This window comes from Dipteris shenzhenensis, chromosome 6 (assembly GCF_047967505.1).
Source record: "Dipteris shenzhenensis isolate YYH24624 ecotype China chromosome 6, Dip_SZ_1.0, whole genome shotgun sequence".
Taxonomy (NCBI): Eukaryota; Viridiplantae; Streptophyta; class Polypodiopsida; order Gleicheniales; family Dipteridaceae; genus Dipteris; species Dipteris shenzhenensis.
In genome coordinates this window covers 31033528-31059096 of record NC_141601.1, presented here as the reverse complement: position 1 = coordinate 31059096, position 25569 = coordinate 31033528, and the positions used below count along the sequence as shown (strand labels likewise).

The 25569-nt window shown below is 44.5% G+C and overlaps 1 protein-coding gene across 2 annotated transcripts in view; it reads left to right on the top strand.

Moving 5' to 3' along the window:
• Positions 1 to 3171: 3171 nt before the first annotated feature.
• Positions 3172 to 25569, top strand: part of LOC147901051 (Guanylate-binding family protein) — a 67562-nt gene continuing 45164 nt past the window's right edge. For both annotated transcript variants that reach the window (XM_087376262.1, XM_087376261.1), the window contains exon 1: positions 3172 to 3310. In XM_087376262.1, coding sequence (XP_087232388.1) covers positions 3176 to 3310 — 135 coding nt within the window. In that variant the 5' untranslated portion in view covers positions 3172 to 3175. The remainder of the gene's footprint in view (positions 3311 to 25569) is intronic.

Genomic DNA, 25569 nt, shown 5'->3' with positions numbered 1-25569 from the left:
GCTTCTGGGAATTTTTCCATCTGGACAGTTGCCCCGTAGGCACATTGCTCTTGCTTTATGTCATCGGTGTCTGATTTCTCAAGAGACTATGCCTCATTTATTCTGGCATTGCCCGTCTTCTCAGCAGTTTTTGGATTCTCTTCGACAGAGGCTACGAGTGAGATTTCCGACTGTTCTCTTCGGGAATTTTTTCTGGGTCTTTGGTTTTCATCCCACAACGACCAGAGTTTCATTTTTTATTTGTTTGGGCTCGCTATTGGGCACTTTGGACTTTATGGACAGAGTGCAATCGTAAAGTCTTTAGTGATCCCAATTTTTCTTTGTTTGCTTTCTTTAAGCGTTCTCTGCAGCAATCTTTCTTTGATTGCTTACAGACTCGCCAGATAGATCAAGATGTGTATTTGACTTATAGTGAGATCTTCAGTTGACGTATTTTCTAGCACCTCTTTTTGAGGTGACTATTCTTGTAATATAATCAATCAAAGCTTTCACTAAAAAGAAAAAAAAGTGTGTGTACGTGCACGCATGCACACACTATCTTCGAAGGGCCTCTAGGATTATGGGCTTCTCTGAGTAGTCGGTTGGAGGTGTTTCCTCATGTTACCGCTGAGCTCAAAGTCATCTTGTCACTCAAAGTGGCAGAGGAGTTTTTTTTTTTTCAAGAAAAGTACTTCATTAAGTATGAATAAAAACCACAGAGCAAGCTCAAGTGCGGGAGTACATCATGTCAAGCATGAGAAAAAATAGCTTAGAATGAGCAAACAAAAATCCCAGGTGGCGGCTGAAAATGCCACCTCATCTCTGAAGGAGAGCCAGAGAAGAAAGGACAATCCTTCCAGACTTTGAGAAAAGCAACCCTCCTAGCAGTAGCAGTCCTGGAGGTTCCCTGTATGTTCGCCCAAATGGCCATCAAAGTGTGTATAGTATCTACCCAGATACTGGCCATAGTCTAAGAAGGGTGAACTTGGGAGTCCTCCAAAGCCTCTGTACATCTGGCTCTCCAAATATGCCATGCTGTAATACTAGCCAGAATCCCCCAAGATGTGTTTACAAAAGCGTGGGGAGCTCTAAATGGAGTAAACGGAACATCCCGAAGGAAGCATGACTCCACAAGGTGTCGTCGAACAAAGAAAGCTATATCTGTGTCATGTCCCTCGAAGAAAGCCTGTGGACCAATGAGTGACAACCAAGCAACTGATCCCCAAGTCATGAAGAAGGGTGCTCTATGAAAAATGCAAAGTATCCTAGCAACACCCTTCCAAATCGTCCTCCCCTAAGTGCACTCCTAAAGGCAGTGCTGCACCGACTCAACTACTGAGTGGCATCGAAGACATGTAGGGTCAGCCCCGAACCTGGATCTCCACAGGTTCATTGCAATCCCTCCATGAATAGTAAGCCAGATGAATAACATGATTTTCCTATTCCTGAGGGATTTCCAAAGTCTCCTCCAAAAGTTTTTCTGCATCTCTGCAGAAATCTGAAAAGTATCCCAATGGGGAGCTGTAGAGGGCCTCCAACCTCGACAACTGAGCTGGAATCTCTCGGCATTTTTGACCGTGTAACGAAAGAAGGGGATGCTCTTCTCTCGGTGCCTTGCATCTATCCACTCCCATTCCCCTGGATCCCACTGCAAGGATCTAATAGGGGAACCTCCATACAACCAAAGCCTCCAAGATCCAAGAGCCAGGAGAACGGGGTCTGGATCAAGATACCACTGTGAGTCTCTACCCATCTCCATGTATCTTGCAATCCTGACAGGCTGAAAAGGAGCCTCAAGAGAATGTCCTCTGAAGATCTGTGGAGTCTGAGTGGTAGAGGAGTTAGATTTCAGGTTTCCAGATCTGCCCACCGCTATCTATTTGTCTCTTGTCTTTACCTTTGTAACTGAGGTGGTGTATCACTTCTTTGATTCACAGACATAAATTTATGATGCATCAAAGAAAATTTGGAGAACTTTTGCCTTTTCGCATATGTACTCATTACTAGCACAAATCCATTGGATTTTGGGTTATTGATGTAGACACACTAAGATGGGAAAATAACCTGGTTTCAGATAGCCAGAGGGGGACACTAGTACGAAATATTCGGGATTGGATGTAATTGTGGATGTGCTGCCTACCTAGTAGTTTGTTCCAGTATGGAAAGAATATGATGAGGCACCTATTTTATTGGAGCTCCACCATCCTAGACTTAGCCTCTAGAGCCGTAGTGGTGAACCAAGGTTTATCAACTTCCACATGGTGCATCACTGGTGCTTCTCACATTTGTGTATTGGTGGGTCCCCTGAAGATATGGGGGTATAAGAAGAGGCTTATGGTTACCTCATCATGTTCTTGTAGAAACACTGATACAGACCTATATGAATCTTGACTGGGGCACGTAGAAGACTGGGTGTGCCACAAAGCATTTCTCAATCAATTTGGGTGCAAGTAAAAATTTCAGCAAATAAGAAGGATCATAACAGCCCAGAATTGCCAGTTTAATTACTCACATTTTGTCCTATCGTATAAGTAGCTAGATTTGCCAAAATCTATCCATAGTAAAAATTAAGCATAGTCATGGATCTTCATAAGTTGGTATTCTTCTACCTCAACACCTTGTGTATTTTCCCCTTGATAAAGCAGGTAAGAAAGAAACGAGAGCATAAGCCATGTAGTGGATGTCACATTCAAGGGTTTCTTCAAATCCCCTTCAGTTATTTTGAATTAATATTTCTCCCTAATTGGGTATTTAATTGATATTTGTAAAAGACTAAGCGTACCTTTCTGGCTCAAAAATGTCCTCAGCTCTCATCAACTTCCTTCCTGGGTTTCATTCATGTATATGCTTTTGGACATTTCCATTGCTACTTTAACTACATGAGTTCATAATTTGTCTTCATTGCTCCAACTCCATCTGTGTATACTTATTATGGTTCTGACGTTTTCCTTAGAATCAGTACTTTGATGATTGGCATCCTTGGTCCTCTTGTCTGAAATGATTGGCATCCTTTGATGATTGGCATCCTTACCCTTGCATCTTGAAATGATTGAATGTGCTTGCTACTTCTGGAGTTCAGCATTGAAATTCTTCTTTATAGGCTATGTTTGGATGTATGCATATCCAGACAGATTTATTTTCAGCTACTAACAAGTTATTTTGTTCCTTTGGACTGATAATAGCCTCACTTTGTGACATGAATGATACGGAGCTTGACCCTGAGTATGTTAGACGCCGTGATCAATTGCGGCAAATTGTTATCTCAGTCAAACACAAGCTTGTCCAAGGGAATCTCCTAAACGGAAGGGAATTTGTGCTTTTCTTACAACAGGTAAGTGTTTCTTTGAATTTTCTGTCCCATGTCTTTATAAAAATTATGATACTCAATATACCAAAGCCTACAATTTGGTAACTGGCTTTGTATAGAATCAATATATGTAAAGTTCTCTTTGAGACAATAAGTGTATGGCAAACAATACTGGAGACATTCAATAACTTTGAAAATATATCAGCAATTACTTGACCGTAAAAAGGAATGGGAATTCTTCATTGTGACCTTATGGGAGGCACTCTTGGTAGAAGGTCAGTTTTTTTGTTCCGTATCTATTTCAACTAATAGATGCTCTTCTGATGACTGAACGTTGGGCTTTTAGTTGACCAAAATGTTCAGTCCAAAGGGACATGCATTGCTAAAGTAGGAGCAAGACTAAAGCTGATGACATCGAGCCCTTGAAGATGCCATCACCGTAGAGGTCACTAGGGTCACCTTCAACTTGTGAGTCACAAAGTCAGACCTGGAATCCACAGGTCCCAAGTCCAACTAGAGGAAGCAAACACCACAAAAGTTTTGAGGAGTTACACATGGAGGAGTTATGACACCATGGGTGATAAAAGAGCTAAGAGGAGGGCAGCAAATCTGAAAATGCTAAATCCATTGTTAGAGGCTTTTTCAGCAAATTGATGCAGCCATTCAAGTGGATTGGATGGAAACAGATGATATGCCTATTTTGTGTTCCACTTGGATGGGCACTTCACAGGAGCAGGCATTCCTCTGTAGGTTATTGCGGTCTGTGGTGCACATGAGGATGCCCCGGTCTTTGATGTCCTTGCGGGTGGCTGGCTGTCCAGATCAACTGCCGCTGATGATGTTTTGTTACAGTTTCCATTTCAGCCGGTGATAAGGAAAAAACAGGAAAGACAACCAGGAATTATGTACTTCACCACGTCAGATAGCTGAGACTTCATAGGAATCAGCTGCAAATGTGGGCTCGTAGATGATGAGCTTATGAACGAGGTTCCAGAGCACACAAATAACAAGTCAATCTCCCACACAATCTGACTAGAACACACACACAGGAACACACAGACTTTTTGAAAGAGGGGAAAGAAGGCTTTGACTTGTTGTAGCTCTGTGTCAACCAAGAGTTGTTCATACACACAGTCGTTCTTTGTACGACAGATCAACCACACATGGTGTATCTACAACACCTCCTTCCCTCGTACTTATGCTTCTCGTACGGAATCCTCATGCACAAAGAACCCCCAAGAATGCTAATCCATCGAGTTATCCCCTCCACCTATAGATTCATGAAACCTCAACGATCAAAGTCCCTATCATGATTTCCGTTAAGTCACTATTGCATCTGCACACAAGTTGTACGTCATACCCAGAATTGTAAGCAACCACATCACGAGTGCTTCCAGCAGGGACAACTCCCAATTTGTCTTCTGTTCCAGCTAAGCTCCCCCACACAGCCTGCACACTTGTGCGTGATTAAAGGTAACAAACCCACAGCCCAAAGAAATAAGCGACCCACACTTACATGTCGATCAGCCCATTAGCTCTCCGCTCAGCTAATCGTCCATCAGCCCTGTGCTTTTTTTTTTCAGATCATCACACCCCGTTGACAGCCCGTACACAGCCCAATCACCCTCTCAAATCGTCACAACCCTCTACACCTTGACGCACTGCTTTTGTACAACACTTTGAAGCCCATGAATCATCCGTTCATCGACCAGCAGATCCTTCCCTCTCTCTTTCTTTTCCGCTTTCTCCCCCCAACTCGATCTCTCTCGCTCATCAGCGTTTTCCAGCACTCTCCAGTGGCCGCCATCCCACGTATCAGCCCACTCGTCAAGCCAAAGCATAGTCTGGATTCTACCTTCAAGAAGAAATTTGTGACCAAATGGGATGGACCTTTTCGTGTGACAAAGAAATTCAAAAATGGCTCATATCAACTTGAGGATTTGGATGGTCAGCAGCATAAGAATAGAGTCAATGGCTTCAGACTAAAGAAATACTTTCATAGGATCATGAGTGTGGGCAGCTGTGGACCTACTGTGATGAAACCGGACAAGCCGGAAGACCTCATGGATGAGGATATCTATGAAGAAATGCAAATCTTATATACCCCTATCTGCAAGATTTGAATGTCTGCAGGCTGGGGGATGGGAAAAATGATAGGACAAAACCTGTATCAAGTTTTTGAGCACTCATGGGAAATGATGAAATGCAATGTGGTTGTACCAGACTTCCAGAGCAAGGGTGTCCAGTGTGTGGTCAAGTGAAATGTTTTTGGGGTCATGTAAAGTCAAGTCATGAAGGGTGTTTTTTTATTTTCTTAAGTAAATGTGCACTTGCATGTTACAAGAATTTGATATGTTCTGGTGTCCATGTCAAGGGGCTTTTCATGTGGGTTTATGGGGGTGCATGCAAGCTTTAATGTGCATGCTAATGTGTGTGGGAATTGTGTGACTAGAGGTCCAAAATGTGCATTTAATGTGCCTTGGGGGGATATTTGCATTTTTTTAATGGAAGAGTGGTAAAGTCTACGTGATGATGTGGCTGGAAAATCTGGAAGGGAATGTATGCATGCAAGGTGGCTACGTGATCAAGGATTGGGGACTGTTGTATCTCAAAACTAGATCACCCTCGTCAATTTTCTTATCCCTGAATTTCCTGTTTGCTCTCTTCTGGTTCTCCTCTTGAATTAAAGCATAATGTTCCACCGCCTTTTGTCTGTCTAGTTGTGCTTCCTGCAAATCCAATAACCGGTTCTGGAAAGTAAAATTTGAATCCTCGTTTATCTTCATTAACATCTGTAATGCAGGAATTTCTACTTCCAAGGGTCATAGAGCTTCTTTCCCGTAAACAAGATGAAATGGTGAAAACTGGGTGCCTTCTTTTACTACAACCCTGTAAGCCCATAAAGCCCAGTGCAAACAAGGTCCCACTCCTTCTCATATGTTCTCATGATCTTTCCCATGATATTAGTACACACACCATTAAATTTTTCATTCATCCCATTACATTGAGGATAATAGGGACTTGCATATCTGTGTTTAATCTTCAGCTTTCCATATAATAAATCCATCAGTTCACTCCTGAAACCTGGACCTCTATCAGAAAGCAACTCCAGTGGCACACCAAATCTACAACAGATATCCTCATACACAAATTTACATACAGATTTCGCATTGACAGCCCGTACTGCTCGTGCTTCAGCCCATCTCGTCAGATAATCCACAGCTGTCAGCACATAACAATTTCCCTTGGCAGCACATAACAATTTCCCTTGGCCGTCATGGGTAGAGGACCGATGGCATCTATTCCCCATTTCTCAAAAATATTATAAGCAAGCATGATATTTCTGAGTTCTAGATGTAAGATCCTCTTACTCATCTGCTGACACTGTAGGCATGACCTCCACCAATGTCTTATGTCTCTCTGGAGGAATGGCCACACATACCCTTCTGTAAGTATTTTCCTAATCATAATTTTAAAAGCAAAATGTCCTCCACATACTCCCTCGTGATTAGCTTGTAGAATATGAAAAACTTCCTCATGCCAAGGAATTCTTCTAAGCACCAGATCAGACCCTTTCATGTAAAGAACATCTATCAGACAATAAGAAGTACAGCCAAATGAACATGCTTAACCTTCCAGACACCTAAAATTTGCTTCACAACCAACAGAGCATCTCCCTTAATCATGAGTCTCTTTATACCCAGACTAATGCATACTTTCAAACCTTCGAAGAGGGCTGCATATTCAGCTTCATTATTACTGCTGGCTTCGAGCTGAATTCTCATTTTCTGAATCTCCTTTCCTCGAGGATCATAAATGACAATTACTCTTGTACTTTTAATTAAACTTTTATTGTAAGATCCATGAAAGTGTAAAACAAATGCATCCTCTAGTATTTTTTCTTCATTCATGTCAGTGTTCTTCTCCACATCTTCAACTAAAATAGGTCCTTCCTTATAGGTGAGAAGATCAGCCAAGGAAGCTCTAGTAGAGTTCTCAACCAAGAAAGTAAAAGAGTACTCTTGTAACTCTACCATCCATTTAATCATGCTCCTGGAGTGTTTGTACTATTCAACATATGAGGCAGTAGTGAACATGAGGTGAGAACCACAAAAGGCCTGGATAATAGATAAGACCGAAATCTCCTACAGGCATACAAGAGGCTAGCCAAGACCAATTCAGCTGCTGAATACTTCCTCTCTACTTCACTCTTCACCCTATTGGCAAAGTAGACTGGCCTCATATATCTGGAACTCTCCATGCTGCAAAAGAATAGCATGGCTTTACACTTGAAATATGAGTCAAGGATTCCTTAATTGCCTCAAACACCTCTTCACTCTCTGTCGTCCATTTCAGAGGCTCAGATTTTACCACCTGCTGAAGAGGATACAAAATATGAGATAACATATGAATAAATCTCGACAGATACTTCACCTTTTGGAGAAAGGTATGCAACTGCTTGGTATTCTCAGGAGAGGACATCATAACTAAACCTTTTACTTTACCTGGAGCTGGCTCAATCCCATTCTCAGATACAATATGCCCCAATATTTTAATGCTAGTCTGAGCTAACTGAGTCTTCTTAGGATTTAATTGGCCACCGTTATTATCAATCTCATAAAATACCCGATCCAGCTTGCCACAGTGCTCCCTTCTTCCACTGTAGACACGGATGTCATCAATAAACACTTTACAAAATTTATCGAGGAAAGGTGATAAAATCAGATCTGAACTCTTCTAATAGTGCAAGGGGCCGTTGGTAAGTCCAAAGGCATTTTCCTGTAACAAAAACAGCCCTAGGGGGTAATGAAGGTAGTCTTGATTTGATCTTCCTAGGCTATGGCTATTTGGAAGTACCCTGAATATCTGTCACACAAGCTGTACATTTCATGACCCGCCACTTTATCAAGAATATCATCCAAAAAAGGCAGAGGATAGTGGTTTCTCTTTGTCACTGCATTCAAAGGTTTGTAATCGACACAGACTCTCCATTTGTCTACACCTTTTGGCACTATGACCACAGGACTTATCCAATCAGAGTGAACTACAGGATAAATTATTCTTGCCTTGAGAAGCTTATCTACCTCTTCCTTCAGCACATCTCTCTGTTCCGGGCTTAATCTCCTTATTTTCTGAAAAACAGGTTTGGCACCTTCCTTCAGCTCAATCCTCAAAGGCTTCCCTTTAAATCCCCTGATCTCCTCATAAGAGGTGATAAACAAATTGGGGTATTTCTGCAACATCTTCAAATATTCTTCTTTCTCCTCAACATTGAGATCACGATTCAATGATTGCTCAATCAACACCTGGGTTGATTCTTGAGAACATTTGGGCTGCATTAAATCCTTTATAACCTCAAACCTATCCACCTCTTCCTCACCGAACCCTGCTGCCCCCACAAAATCCACCTGTGAATCCTCATCTACCAAATCCACCAATGCTATTGTTCACTCATCACTTTCTGAAGTCACCGAGCTCTCATCCTCACTGCTGGTTTCACTTCTCTCTTCCTCTTCACTTGCTGAATCTGAAACTTCAGCCCTGCTTACCATATCGAAATTCAATTTCTTCCCATTCGTATATACAGAAAAGATTCCTCTCTGCCATTTCTAAATTGCACCTACCTTCCTCAACCACGGCCTTCCAAGAATCAAAGGATAGGCTCCCAACCTCACAGGCATCACATGACAATCCACTCGACATGAAACACTGAATGCCTCAACCTCCAGGCCAGGTACTATCCCTAAAGTCTTCACCTTGGAGTGGTTTGCCATTCTGATGCGATAACTAGAGGAGCGGGATATCTTCAGTCCTAATCTCTCTATACAAGCCTAGGTAATCACACAAATTTATGCACCCCCATCTATATAGGCTTCTACAGTAGGTAAAAGATTTGGCAACTCTGAGACAGACATCAGCTTAATTTTACCTTTATGAGAGTTCCTCTTTGCTGGATTTACGGCCCGCTTTCATTCTTTTTTAAGCTTTGGGCATAGACCAATCATTTGGGCAAATGTAACGTCCGGTTTCCTCGCTGAAAGATCTTCCACCAAATCATAATCTCCGTGCTCCTTCCCCATGGGATAATCTATAGTCTCGTACTTCCTTCTGGGCTTTCTGCTCTTCTTTTTTGGTAGGTTATCATCTCCTCAGACTGCTTCCCCTTCTTTGCACTCGGACCAACCTCCTCTTCTCTATCTCTCTTCCCTAATGGCATGACATCTTTAACTTCCTCCAACTCCAACAAGCCAAATGTAATTGCCTTATCTTTCCCTTTCTCTTTTGCAGTGGCTTTACAGATTCCAGAGGTACTAGGCTGACCTGCATCTTTTACTTCTACACTATGATTATTCACCCTATTGTTTAACCGTGTTGGCAATGGATAAACATCACCTCCAGCACGAGTAGGCTTATCACAGTGTGTGCTGTAATATCCCCACTCTCCACAATTAAAGCACTGGACACGATGAGATCGACTGGCTGTTGCTGCTCCCCATTGCTCCCCTCCTCGCTGCCCCCTCCCTCCCCTCCCCCACCGACTCCCCTTCCTCGCTGCTGCAGCCCCCCCCTACGCGCTGCCTCCTCCCCCGCGCACTGCCTCTTCCCTCCCCTCCCTCCTACGTGCTGCTCCCCCCGCCTCCTCCCTCCCCTCCTTGCTTCTCCTCCCTCCCCTCCCCCCTACCCCTCGCCTCCCCCCCGACTCCCCTCCCTCGCTGCTGTAGCCTCCCCCCGCGCGCTGCCTCCTTTCCCACGCGCTGCCTCCTCCCTCCCCTCCCCCCTACCTGGTGCTCCCCCCGCCTTCCCCCCCCCCGCTCTTTCTTTGCTTCCCCCCCCCTTCTCCTCCACTCCTCCTCTCCTCTATCCCCCCCTCCTCTCCTCTCCCTCCTCTCCTCTTGCGGCACCCCCTATTTGCTGACTCCTCCTTTGCTCATCCTCTCTCTCCCTTCTTCCTTTCACCCTCTTCCCTCATCTGGAGTACCCTTTTATCCTTTAGGGGTCTCCTGGGCTACAAGAAAGCAGACGGAGTTCTTCCTTGCGTTTAAATCGGCCTTTTTCACCTCGATTGATGAATGGGTTCCCACTCAGTCAATCCGTTACCGCCCACACCGGCCGCGAGAACCGTCACTTTCTCCTTTGTTCAACTCCCCCCCCCCCCCCGACCGCTCGTCGAACCCCCCCGGTCACCGCTACATCTTTCCCACCGACACACAGACGGCTTTCCAAAAAAAAAAACCCTAACCTAACTCTAACCCTAGGTTAGTTTAACCTAGGTTAGGTAAGGTTAGTTTAACTTAAGTAGGTTAGTTTACTGACAGTTAGGTTAGTCTAACTAACCTTCAGTTAGTAAACTATAGTTAGTAAACTATAGTTAGTGAACCTAGTTAGGTTAACCTCCCAGTTATAGTAACTGGGAGGATATAGGTTAGTTAATCTAACTTGATTTAACTTGGTTCAAACCCCTCAGTTGGACTTAAGGTCCATTCACACCATTCTTAAGACCCTCCCCCCAAAAAGCAAAATTTACCCCTACTTTAACCCCTCATAACTCATCCGTTTGGGACCCAAACTAGACCCCGTTTGTGGCTGCAGCCCGATTACCGAGACCACTAATCCTGTCGGAAAGAATACCTCCGAGGAATTGGGAGGAGGAAATGGAGCCTCAGGAGGAGACTAGTGTTTAGGAGCCTTGTTCGACTCCACCCCAGGATCAAGCTGTACCTTCCTCAGCAGCCCAGGTTGTTGGCACCTCATCCGCAACACTTCTTGATCAGGACTCAATACAGGTGCCTCCTTTTGTGGATAGAGGGAAGGGGGTCTTACATTCTCTCCCTGCTTCGGTAGGAATCCTTCGTACTCCCTCCCCAAGATTGGCTTAGCGGAACTCCTTTTCCACTGTGGAGGACCCCTCTGACCTCCCAGGTGATGATTTTGTACCCTTCGGAGAGCCAGTTATCGGCATCCCTCTTGAGAGATCTTTCTCTCTCTCACCTGCGGACTTTCCTCCCCTTGGACCTCGTGTGTATGGCAGGAGGTCAGCTCCGGTGGAGGTTTCTTTTTCCGCCACCAGGTCGGGTAAGGTATTCCAACCTGCTTCCTCTCGCTGATGCGGATAGCCAGTTGGAATATACAGGGATTGGGTGACATTCCTCATCGCCGTCGTAGATAGCTGATCAGGAATCAGCTTCATCCAGGTGTTTCAGGTGGTTCCCTAGACATGCTTTTTCTTGAGAAACACAAACTGGATGTTAGAGATTGCTCCAAGTCAGGTAAGCTGCTTTCAGGCCGGACTTTTTGGCTTCCTGCCTTGGGAACCAGAGGAGGTACATGCATATCAGTTTTAGATTCTATTCTCCCTTTGATCATTGGACACGGTACCATAACCCCCTCCAAGGCCCAATGGGTTCTACTTTTGATTGACGGATGTAAGGTTGGTTTCCTCAACCTCTATGCTCCGAATAACAGAGGGGACCGTGTTTTGTTTTGGAAAGAGTTGCTCTCGTGGGCTGACATTGCAAATTCGTGGATTATCAAAAGCAATAATCTAGCACATAGTCTTACCATTAGACTCATGAAATTGAAGAGAGACACATCAAGCTATAACCAAAACCAACATGACCATGGAAACCATACCAACAATAATTCCAATGACCATGCTATATGATCAAAACTCCTATTGTACACTAAAACTTTACAAGAAGCACAAAAACTTACTCCATTTAAGAAAGAACCAATCTATCAGATTAAACATACTCTAGAAGTTTCACCTTGAAAAATAGTCCTTCATTGGCTACCAAAAAAGTTGGATTTCAACCATATCAATCCTACTGTCACATATGTTGATCCTCATAAAACTCCATACGAAAAGTGATGTAGATACAATATTGATGTAACCAAACTTGGCAAGAAGCTTCCCAATCCACATGGAGCAAGATAAGTAGCTTTCTTCAAATCTTGTGCCAACCGAGTTATCTTGAAAATTTTTATGAACTTGCTAAAGCATCCATGGTATCTATTGCCTAGTGAACTATTGTAGAAGGTCAAGCTACTACAAAAATTAGACAAACTGCATTTACTTGTCCAACCACAGCAAAACATCATTTACCTAAAAAAGCCAACATGCCATTATTGAATGACTAGAAGTACAAAGAATTCATCCATTCATGATAGATGTCTCAAAGGACCAGTTATCTACAAGGAAATAACAAATCAAAGCTGCCATCCATTTAGCCATTCCAAAAACTGTTCACCCACCCATTTACATGAGAATTAGGATAGGGTGAACTCCAACAATAATCCTAATCTAATGTTGCATTTAAGTACAAAGACTTGAGACTAAAGAACAAAAGAAATGGAGGTAAGGAATTGAATCTAGACTTGGATTAACCTTCAGGAACCATAAGAACATAATTCGTCGCAACAAAAATCTGTTCAAGATCTTTCTCCTGTTGTTCCATGGCATTCTAGAAAACCACATCACAATTAGATAACCCATCAAAGACATGCCATATCATCCCACATCTAGGGTTGTGTGCCATGAGCAGGGTAGGTGGTACGCCCTCTAGGAGGTGCAGTAGGGTTGCCAACCCTTTAAAGAGGGCAGAGGGGGGTGGTCCCCCTGAATATAAGTTGGATAGGGAGAGTAGCTGGTTAGCTTCCCTTCTTGTTGACCAACCAAGGAGAGGTTGGGGCTCCTCCTTGGTGTTTCATTCATCTATTGGAGCACCAGATCACATCTTTTGGAGGGCCTAGTAAAGGAGCAGAGCTAACCTTGTTGTGCACTTGAGGAGCAGTTCATCCACTCCCTAGTGCTCCCTTCACTTGGTTGTTGAGTTGTGTGTTCTGATCTCTCGAGCAACCCATTGTTTCCATGGATTTCCCCCAGGTGTAGTAGGGATTTGTCCAGAGATCACTTGTAGTGTGCCTCTCTCTCCTTCTCAATGTGTGTGTGTGAGGCATGCTATATATATCTCTCTCTCTCTTCCATTCATTTATGTTGCACTTCTCACAGTGCTTGCCCCATGTGAGGGTAGTGTAGAATAGCTATTGTGGTAGCTCTTTGCTATTCCAGTGCCCTAGGGAGCATGTATACCTAAGCAAATTTGAGGTGGGTGTGTCCTACCATGTATGGGGCCCTTGTGTCCTGCTTATTCCCACGTGGTAGCTTGTGTGGAGGTGCATTCTACTCATCACTATGGGGGGATTGTGTGGCCACCCCTTTTATGTTGCGGTCCCACCCCTATGGGCCTATTTATAGCCAGAGGTGGTCCAACATGCCGATCGCCAACCTTGACTACTTGGTTGACCTATGTGGGGCAATGGGGTCACCCCCTCATAGGGTTGTGTGTCCAACCCATCAGATGGAGGGGACCAGTCCCCCCTGGCGGGGTGAGCCCCCTTTATAGGGCGGGCAACTGGCTTGTTTGTGGGCAGGGGGTCAGCCCCTCATAGGGTTGCATGGTAGCCCTCTATATGCAACAAGAGGGGCATCCCTAGGAGCATGTGGTTTAACCCACCTAGGCCTAATGGTCAGCCTAATGGACCAGCCGACTAGACGAGGGTGAGGGGCTATATACCATCACTCATTTTTTGCCATCTCTTGTAGCACACAGCCAGCCCGACCCACATGCTACTAGGGCTGACCCCCCTACTGCATCTAGAGGGCTACCATACATCCCTATAAGGGGTTGATCCTCTGCCACAAATAGGCCAAAGTCCTACCCTATAAAGGGGGCTTACCCCACCTTGCTTAGCCATACAAGGGGTTGTCCCCTCAGAGCCAGGCTGGCCCAAATGCTCCTAGGGCCAACCCCCCTGATGTATGATCTCCGTCCACAAATAGGCAAAAGGCATGTCCTATAAAGGGCGCTTGCTTACCTTGCACAAAGCCATACAAGGGGCTACTACCCTCCATATATGGGTTGGGCACACAGCCGGGCCAACCCACATGCTCCTAGGGCTGACCCCCCTACTACATATAAAGGGCTTCCATGCAGCCCTATAAGGGGCTATTCCCTTACCACAAACAGGCAACCCTGCCCTTCTCACATCCATACAAGGGTTGTGTGTCCTATGGATGAATATGAAATGCAAGAGTACAACCGAGAGGTAATCTGCAGAATAAGGACCAGCTCTCACAATAGAGGTAGAAAGGAGTAGATGGACACCGACCCAAAATTTGAGCAGCAATCGAAGGGATCCAAGAACTTGCAAAATCTATCCCTCAAGGGAGATAGAAATTGAAGAACACACACTCCTCCATTGCTAAGCATATATGCATATCGAGGGAAATATAGCAACAATGGTACTAGCCTAAAACCCCCTGGCACACTAGTAAGATAGACACATATTCATAGCATAGAAATTTTTGTATGAATCCTTTTCTTAGAATTTTTTGATGTAAGAACCACTTTATATAATATATCTAGAGGAATCCAATAACATCCCAAACTCACTATATATTTGATAGTGGTATCCATTCTGAAGTGTCTTAAGAAGACTATATATTATCTCTCTCTCTCTCTCTCTCTCTCTCTCTCTCTCAGAGGTAGACCCTGGGATAGTGAGACACTCAAAGGATGCACCACATGTGATAGGGTATGGGTCATTTACTGGAGATGGGAGCATATACAACCTAATTATATACGATGGTCTTTAGAAATGGCCATTGTCTAGAGGGCTTACATGTTTGCAACATCAAGGGGGTAATAGCACTGTAGATTACTTGATGGGATCCCCGACTTTTGTGACACAACTACATGTGACTTCAACATGGTTGAGGCACCTTCTGATAAGCAAGGGGGCAGAGAAGGTGGTATTCATTCCCTCGAGAGAGCAGCTTGGGATGCCTTCTTGTTTAGATTCAGTGGCAGAGATGTTTGGTTAGATGATGCATTTCATGTTCAGTCTCAGTCACGTTTGTTTTAGGGTGCAGATGCGTATCCATGCCCGGATTGATAGATTCTATGTGGATGACTGGGCTCTTGATAGAGGGGGGACAGTTTGCATCGCACCTGGTGTTTCCACTTCCGACCATTTTCCGGTAGTTTTGTCCATCTCAGAGTCCCATCTGAGAGGACGGTCTCACAGTATCAGGATCCCCGATGCCTTATACACGGATGAGACCCTCACAAAGGCAGTCTTGGAGATCTGGGTTTCTCACATGCAGGGGGGGTGGCCGGTCCTTCACATGCGGCCACAGCACTTGCCAGTATCAGTGGCTTTTATCACTCCGTTGCTAGTGCTCGGCGAGGTGAGGTACTCAGGCGGGAGATTGGTATCCGCCGGCAGTTGGCAGCCTTGCATAGGGAGGAGCGAAAACGACCATCAGATGCTTGGGTACAGGAGTGCCTTGCTACGGCAAGGGCTCACTTGCAGACATTGCTTGATCAGAGAGCAGAGTATGCCTTCCAATGCACGGGAGTCCTTTTGGATACAGATGGGAGGGAGAGTCAATAAACACTTTTTCTCTACACTTGGTCCCAGACATAGTAGAGAGAGTGTCAAGCAGCTTATTGACTCTGACGGCGTTTTGCGGTCTCATCCGGATACCGTCCTACACTTAGCAACAGCTTTCTATGCCTCCCTTCTTTCCGCAGATCTTGACACACAGGTCAGTGATGTGGCTAGAGATGATGAGATTTGGTAGAGTTTACCTGTGTTGGTCACACCAGAGATGATATTCTCACTTGATGCAGGCTTTACCAACACAGAGTTCAAGAGTGCTCTCTCCATCCTTTATAAGGGCAAATGCCCTGGTTCTGATGGTCTTACTCCTTTTTTTACAGCCTTTTGGGATATGATAGGTGATCATATTACTTCAGCCCTGCAGGGCATTTGGGACTCGGGTGAGATGCCTGACTCAATGACCGAGGGACTCATACACCTTATCCCGAAAGGTGGCAACATGAATTTTGTATCCCATTGGAGACCCATCACTCTTTTGGGCACTCTATACAAATCCTAGCCAAGGCGATCAGCATCTGGTTGCAGCCCCTTCTTCCAGACCTCATCCATGATACTCAGACAGGCTTTGTGCATGGCAGGAGCATATTTGATAATATATTTTCCTTTTGGGAAGCCACAGAGTGGGCTATGCAGAGCGGGCAGAGGCTGACAGTTTAGCTCCTGGACTTTGAGAAAGCCTATGACAGAGTAGATTGGGGTTTTCTTGAGGGCACTCTTCTACGGTTTGGATTTTCAGATGCATGGATTAGAGGGGTGGCCTCCCTTTACAGATCAGCCCACAGCCAAGTTTTGATTGGAGGGATAAGGGGTGACAGGTTTCAGATCTCTAGATCAGTTCGTCAAGGATGCCCTTTAGCCCCCTTACTCTTTCTCTTTGTGGCAGAAGCTATGAGTATCTTCCTTAGATCTCAGGCTGAGCTTTATGGGTTGAGATTGCCCTTGAGACAAGAGCAGGAGCTTTTCGACTATGAGTTGGATGATGACACTGCTATTTTTATTGAGGCCTCTTCGCAGTCACTTGATTCTTTCCAGACAGCCTTGGATATTTTTTGCTCAGCTGCAGGGGCACACATTAATTGGCATAAATCCTTTGGCTTTTGGACCAGTGATGAGGACACTCCAGGCTAGGGAGTTGACTTTGGCTTTTCTTGGATTCGGAGGGGTGTTCCTGTCAGATATTTGGGATGCCAGGTAGGATTGGGCATCTCTCCAGCACAACAGTTTGCCCGAGTACTAGAAAGTATAAGGAAAAAGCTCCTTTTTTGGAGCTCAGCTAAACTCGACCTTGCCTCTAGAGTTGTGGTAGTGAACCAGGTTCTCTTAGCCACCGCCTGGTTTGTGTGTTCTTGCTGGTGCCGAGATTGCATCACTCAGCTCATTAGACCAGTCAGGAATTTTTTATGGAGTGGACTTGATGGCACGACAGATGTTGCAGCGAGGGTGGCCTGGGAGACCCATTATTCTCCCTACTTGGGAAGGGGGCCTTAATATCATTGACCCGAACTCGCAGTGCAGGGCATTGCTTTGTAAGGTGGTGGTGAGGGGACTCATGCCTGGGCACGAACCTTGGAAGAATTTCTTTTTTGGACGCATTCGGGCTTGCACACCTACCTTAGGAGATGATTGGGTGGACAGCCCTCGCTGGATTTTTACTTCTGCCTCTCTCAGGTCTCCTGTCTCTCCTCTCATGACTGCTATCCTCAAAGCTTGGGGGAGCTTCAGGAACACTCTTCGAAGGGTTCCGCCCTCTACCCTTGAAGAGATTGATAGGCAGCCAATCATTTGGAACGATAGTATACTTGATGAGCATGGCAGACCCCTGGGCACTTCCCATTATATGCAGTGGTTTGGGTGGGAGTGAGGCCTCGCCTACACAGTAGGCACTTGGAAGGCTTTTATCAGGCTACGTGAGGATCAGAGGCTATAGTCCGTGAGTCACCTCAAAGGGGTAGCACGCAAGATTCAGCAGATAGATGCAGCCATCCTGGTGGATTGGACAATTGAGATGCCTATTACTTCCACCACTTGGATGGGAGCTTTTTCAAGGACAGCAGCATCAAATTCAAACTCAAACTCTTCATAAGCTCCGACATTTCATGAATTTCTTCTTTTATATTCTCCTCCTTCCTGACTTTAGGCTTTTGTATTTCTGGCTTCACATGAGAGATAATTTCAGGCACATGCTGAACCATTGGCATCTCTTGCATCATTTGTGACAATCTTATCTACTTCCTCTCCTTCTCTTTTGCTACCCTGAGAGCATCCTCATAAGTGACCAGCTCTTTACATTCAATCTTTATCCTAATCTACGGCTTCAGACCAGCAACAAACCTATCCTTTTTTATGACTCTGGGAGGAACTTAAGGTAATAAGGCCACCTGCCATTTTTTCCACAACACAGTGAACTTACCGACATACTCATCCACTAACTGAGCCGGCTGTTGCTGCAATAAACATAGCTCTCTCCAAATGCCATCAGGATCTCTAACACACACAAACCTGTCCAGGAAAGCTGTCCTCACCTCTAGATAAGTCGGGTTTCTGTGAGCACCCTGATCATCACGCATCCTTGCAGAGAAAGTCTGCAGCCAAGTTCTCGCTTCTCCCAACAGACAAAAGGATAGAATCTGAAGAAGGACTTCTAGAGCATTCCTGTCTTTAATAAGAGCTGTGAACTCGACGCACTCTAAAAACCTCTCTGGGTCTTCATTGGGCAACCCGTGAAATCGAGGAAATTCATGAGCCATCTCTCCTCTTGACTAACTTATCTCAAACACACTTCCAACCAGAAATACCACCCAACCTCTTTTGGGAAGAAAACAAAATAATCACTCTACTGAAAAAAACTTACCCTGCATCTGATAGGCGTTCTTCTTCCTAAGAGCAATCACTTTCAAAGCCTTTTGAACCTTAGCACGGAGACGTATCACCCGAAGTTCAACATCAAGGCATCTATCTCTCCTGTGTCCACACCCCCCACATAACTCACAATAAATCACTCTCATGCGAGGATTTATCTTTATAGTTTCAATCCCTAACCACACAGAAATTCAAGCAACATTCCCCAGCCAATCTTCTGGGCCGTTTTGTCTTGAATACCCAATCTGAATTCAAAACTCCTCCTGTCCCTAGCAGGATTGCCAAAAAGATGAGGAAAAAAAAGGAAAGACAACCAGGAATTATGTACTTCACCACGTCAGATAGCTGAGACTTCATAGGGATCAGCTGCAATGTGGGCTTGTAGATGATGAGCTTATGAACCAGGGAGGGGAAAGAAGGCTTTGACTTGTTGTAGCTCTGTGTCAACTAAGAGTTGTTCATACACACAGTCGTTCTTTGTACGACAGATCAACCACACATGATGTATGCACAACACCTCCTTCCAGCAGCTTGTATAAGTAAAACAGCTCGTAATTATGCTTCTTGTACGGATCCCTCATGCACAAAGAACCCCCAAGAATGCTAATCCATCGAGTTATCCCCTCCACCTATAGATTCATGAAACCTCAACGATCAAAGTCCCTATCATGATTTTCGTTCAGTCACTATTGCATCTGCACACAAGCTGTATGTCATACAGAATTGTAAGCAGCCACATCATGAGTGCTTCCAGCAGCGACAACTCCCAATCTGTCTTTTGTTCCAGCTAAGCTCCCCCACACAGCCTGCACACTTGTGCGTGATTATAGGTAACAAACCCACAGCCCAAAAAAATAAGCGACTTGCACTTCATGTCGATCAGCCATTAGCTCTCCGCTCAGCTAATCGTCCATCAGCCCTGTGCTTTTTTTTTTCAGATCATCACACCCCGTTGACAGCCCGTACACAGCCCAATCACCTTCTCACATCGTCACAACCCTCTACACCTTGACGCACTGCTTTTGTACAACACTTTGAAGCCCATGAACCATCCGTTCATCGACCAACAGATAGTTTCCTCTCTCTTTCTTTTCCGCTTTCTCCCCCCAACTCGATCTCTCTCGCTCATCAACGTTTTCCAGCACTCTCCAGTAGCCGCCATCCCACGTATCAGCCCACTCGTCAGCCAAAGCATCCCCAATCCTTGATCACATAGCCACCTTTCATGCATACATTCCCTTCCAGATTTTCCAGCCACGTCATCACGTACAATTTACCACTCTTCCATTTAAAAAATGCAAATATCCCCCCAAGGCACATTAAATGCACATTTTGAACCTTTAGTCACACAATTCCCACACACATTAGCATGCACATTAAAGCTTGCATGCACCCCCATAAACCCACATGAAAAGCCCCTTGACATGGACACGAGAACATATCCAATTCCTGTAACATGCAAGTGCACATTTACTCAGGAAAATATAAAAAAACCCTTCATGATTTGACTTTACATGAACCCAAAAAAATTTCACTTGACCACACATTGGACACCCTTGCTCTGGAAGTCTGGTACAACCAGATTGCATTTCATCATTTCCCATGAAGTCCCTGCAAAACATACTTTATTGTCTCAAAAAACTATACATCAGTCCATCATGCTTGTGAAAGAAAAATCCACAAATGCCAAAAGCCCACACCTACCCTAGATGTGTACAACTATGTGCCTACCCATAGCTATATATAGTGCTCAAAAACTTGATACAGGTTTTGTCCTATCACCGGTCAAGATTGTTGGATTGGTGGACCATTGCTCAAGGTACTTAGACCCTCACCCATGTGTTGTTACTCTGGAAACGTGGAGATTGTGGCTTTATGGGGGTGTTCCTATAAAGTACTTGCAATGGGATCCCAGGAAATGAGATTGGATTGATGAAGGGCATTCCTTTATTTGTTACCCTTCTTCGTGACTTGGGGATCAGTTGCTTGGCTCTCTCTCTCTCGGGTCCCCAGGTCTTCTATGAGAGACATGACTCATCTTGGGCATTATCGATTCGATGCCATTTAGTTGATGGATCGTGTTCCCGCTTCACCCTTAGAGCTGTACATGCGCCTCTATGGACTCTTCTTGGGAGATAATGGCAAGTATTGCAGCGTGGCATGTTTTGGAGAGCCAGATGCACTAAGGGGTCCGAGGTCCACCCTTTTTGTATCTTAGAAAATATATGGATGAATACTATACATACTTTGATGGCCATTTGGGCGACCATGTAGGTGCAGCCTTTGCTAGGAGAGCTATATTTTTTTTGGGAATGGGGGAGCTCCCCTTTCTTCTCTGAGACTACTACAGGGTTGAGATGGCATGTTTAGCATCAACCTTGGTTATTTTCTACCTCCTTCTGAGGAGTGTTTTCTCATGCACCACATGATGTATTTCCGCCTTGAGCTATTGCTCTCGCGGGTTTTGTTCATAATTAATAGAAGTCTTTTCTATGGAAAAAAAAAATAGAGGCTTTGGAGGAGGAGGAATAATTGGATATGCTTGATGTCTTTCCTTAGCTTTTTGTCATAGACTATAGGCTGATGTGTAGTATGACAATGATGCAGCATGAAATCAAGCTAAGTCTAGATTGTAAATAGGTAGTTCAAAGACCTAGAAGGTTGAGGGTGATTCTAGCAGATGTGCTAAAGCAGGAGATAAATAGGCTCTCAACTACACACTTTATCTTTTCTGTGGAGTTCAAAATGGGCATCAGCTATCGCAATTACACCAAAGAAGGGAGGAAAGTGGTGGTTTTGTGTGGATATGCGTCCATTGAATGCCTACACAAACATAGATACAAATCCCCTTCCTTTCCAAGAAAATTTAGATCTAGTGGCTGGACATGAAAGGTATATGGTATGTGATGGGTACCTAGGGTATTACTAGATTCACATTGCATAGGAAGATTAGAGGAAGACAACATTTGTGAAACCTTGGGGACTTATGCTTTCCAGAGTCATGCTCTTGGGTTTTGGTCAATGCATCTTCCACCTTTCAGTGGTTCATGTGTGTCAAGTTCTTGAACCTTATTTGGAGAAATTCATGAGTCTTTATAGATGACTTTTGCGTCCATAGTATTGTTGGAGAGCGTCTGGAGAAAACTTGATTGGCTCTAAAGAGGATAGATGATGCTCATTGAAATTTAAACCTGAGTAAATATCATATAGCAGAAGTCAAGGTGAGGCTTCTTAATCACATCATTTCAATGGAGAGATTGAGATGGACTGTGAGAAAGTCTTAGTAATACAAGCAATGCAAGCACCAACACGGTCCATAGTCACAATGAAACACGTTTCGTTGAAACTGAAACTTTTCATAACATGCAACACGTTTCGAAACGTTTCAGCTTCAATGAAACGTGAGCAGGGTGCACTATACCTACCTATAAAGTTTCGCAAATCACTTTTGGAGAATAGTCTTCCATACGATGGCACCTGTGCACAGGCGTGCTGATGTGAATCCTAATCACTTGCAACCTACAAAGTATATCCCAGCTGCCATCCCCTCCGCCATGCAAAGCCTTCAATCAAGCATATGCTGCACTGCCAATGACACTCCTTGACATTCGCTGCCAGAGAGCTTGCAGTCTTGTCTACCTAGCCATCAGCGCTTTCGCCTTCTACAAGGAGTGCATGTAGCATAGCTCCATCGACCAATAGACTATATTGCAACTGCTATAGCAGCTATAATGAGGGCCCCAGCAAACTACAAGGAGAATCGCCCCAACAAACTATAAGGAGAATCAAATCTCCTTTTGCCAGCACATCGCTCACACTGGTGACTGCACGAAGGTAAGCGCTTGTTTGTGAATCGTTGACAGCCCACCATAGCTACACCCCTGCACGTATTCTTTTATTCATTTGCCCCTTTAGTCGTTAACACGTTGTCCTTGACTCATATGCAACAACCAGTTGAATGCTGGAGCCTTCTCATTGGTGTAGCAGCTATCTAGCTAGTAGACACAGTAGCTATTAACTAGCTTCTCCCAGCATTGGTTGCTAATAGCTATCACGCTCAATGAGATGCAGGTAGCAGAAGGGACTCCATTCCAAGGAGAGTACAACAATCATAACAAGATTAGGGACTAAGAGGACTTTAAACTTTGGGGATGAAGAGTTGAGTACCACTTCTAAGAGGTCCAAATTCCAACCGCGAGAGAGAATTGGGTTCCCCAAATATGATGGGGCAAGGGAGGCTGACAAAATACTCAATTGGATTCGTCATTTTGAGCTATACTTTGCCCATCAAGACAAGACCGAGCAAGAGAAGCTTGCTCTTGCCACATTGCATCTGCAGAAGGATGCTCATGCATTGGCATAAGGATTGCATGCATGTATCATTCTTTGCAAGGATTCCAAAATCATTGGATCCAAACCAGGCATCGCATCCAAGCGGTTCTGCAACTCGTGCTCTGTGTCAAATACAGATAACTGTGCGAGACGTGGAATCTCGTGCCTAGTATCATCAGGAAACAAACTACCCACACGATGATACACACTACCATGGACCCGAAAGTTATGTATACCTCTATCCCTAGAAAACATTTCATCAACTTGTGCACCTAATGACACAAAAGCCATCACACTTCTGTCTAGACTCTACAGTTTTGAAGTCTGAAATCAGAAATCTAAAGTCTAAGGCTTGAGCTTTCACTTTGTAATCTGAAATCTGATTTCTGTCTACTTTACTGAAATTTGAAATTTAAAGTTTAAGGCTTAAGGCTTGAGCTTTGTAATCCGCATATTGAAACCTGATTTCTGTCTACTTCACTGAAATCTGAAATTTAAAATTTAAGGCTTGAGCTTTGTAATCTATTCTCTAATTCTAGTCTAGACTCTATATACTACTGATTTGTAAGTACTTGCTACTGTAAATTTCCCTTTAAATTTTGGCTATAGAGTCTAATGTCATGGTGTAAGACATTACAAAGATATGGTGTTGTAGGCATAAAGTCAATCCTATGGTTGACCAGTAGTACTTGGGTACTATATACCAAGTACTTGTATTGTTTTATTTGAACATTTCTATTGGAGCTTTCTTGTGTGTGCACTCTTGCTCACTTGTGTTCACAACTTGTCTCCACTTTGTTCCAACATTTGGTATCAGAGCGCTTCCATCTCTAGAGACCATTCCCGCGCTTGCTTCCAGACACCCGCAAGCTTGGTGCTCCAGTGCGTGTTCCTAGTTCTCACATTCAGCTCTCCAGCTTTCGTTTGAGGTAGCTCCAGCATTCAACTCCTTCTCTAGTTCAGTCCGGTGCCTCGTTTCGTCACCAGAAACTTGTTTTAGAGCAGGGAAAAAAAAAAGTCCATCGGCTGTTTTTTGACCTTCTGAGGTCCGATTTCGACGTTTTTTAAAAATTCTGAGCTGCCCGCATACAAACAAACCTGTCCTGCACCATTTCAGGCGATTTTTTTTTTCTTTTTTGTCCATACAGTTGTACGTACGTACGTACGGATCTGTTCGTACAGTTGCGCGATAGTGCTGGGAGTCCGTATGACTTGTCGGAAGGTGAGTTCGAGTAGTTTTCAGCTATTTTTTGGCGTTTTTGCTCAGATCTGGACTCTTTTCAGCTCCAACCTCTCCCAGGTGTGTTCCGGCAGCTCCAGGTGTCTCCATACTTCTCCAAGCTCTTCCCTACACGTGAATTCTGTTCAGAAGTACTCGCGACAGCTTCATTCAGCTCCAAGCAGCTCACTTCAGCTCCTTTGTCATCTCCAGCTTGCCCACACAGTCAATGGACTGTTTTGTAGGTGGTTTCGGCCAAGGTGCGCTTTCAGTAAGTGTTTTGAGCTGTGTATTTCGCTTCGGGACTATTTTTGCAGCCCATACTCTTGCACTCTCAAGTGCATTTGCAGTTACTTTACAGTTATGGATGCCTTTGAGCTCCGTTGGATGCATTTGAGCACTTGTGGGTGTGCTATTTCAGATTTGGGTTGTGCATTTTCAGTTTGGGATTGCACTTCAGATTGCAGCAGAGTGCAGTGATTGGTTGATGCCATTTTTATAGTGATTGCATTGCGCAGTCAGTGGCATTTCAAAGCAGCCAGTCGTACTTTGCATCTGCAGCTAGTATTAGTTTGGGATTTGCAGGCACATTTGCAGCCAGTTGCACTTTTGGGACTTGCAATTCTTTTTGCAGGTACATTTGTAGCTTGTGGGTATCCCATTTTGCATCATGTCGACTCTTTCAGACAATTTTGGCAATTTGTTCGAGGGTGACAAGCTGGATGGACCAAACTATGCCTTGTGGTCATTCATGCTTAAGAACATCTTGGTTGGTAAGGGCTTGTGGGATATTGTCAGTGGGAATGAGGTGAGGCCAGCAGGCTCATCTACATCCAGCGCAGCTTCTTCGGGTCAGACTACAGGCAGACAACAATCTGCTATAGCCCCTCTTGCTAGTCCCATAGCATCGACAAAGGAGCAGAAGAAGTTTGACCGCCGTAGTGTCCAAGCAATGTTTTTGGTTGCCACAAATGTGAAGAGGCACATTATGACAACTTCAAGTCGTGCAAGGATGCAAAGGCAGAAAAAATTTGAGCCAAAACACAACCATACAACTCAGCCCAAGGAGGGGAATTATTACGCTCAAGTCGAGGTAACATGACCTCGGAAGGGTCAGTCGGCATTTTCCTTTAAAGGATCAATGTTTGCATCATATTTGTTTGGGCTTCATGTAAATGATAAAAAAGGAATAAAGGTCAAGGTCCTTGGTGAGGATGACATGGCACTAGACTAGGTGGATCTAAGGCTAAGGGACTTAAATGCATAAAATATGCCTAGGGGCAAATGGATTCAATGATATCCCAAGAGAGGGGTAAATGATGCATTAAGGAAAGATCCTAATTTGGAGACATGTGGCATACTAGATCCATCTAGGGAGTTTTGGGGCTCGTTGGGCATAAGCAAGCAA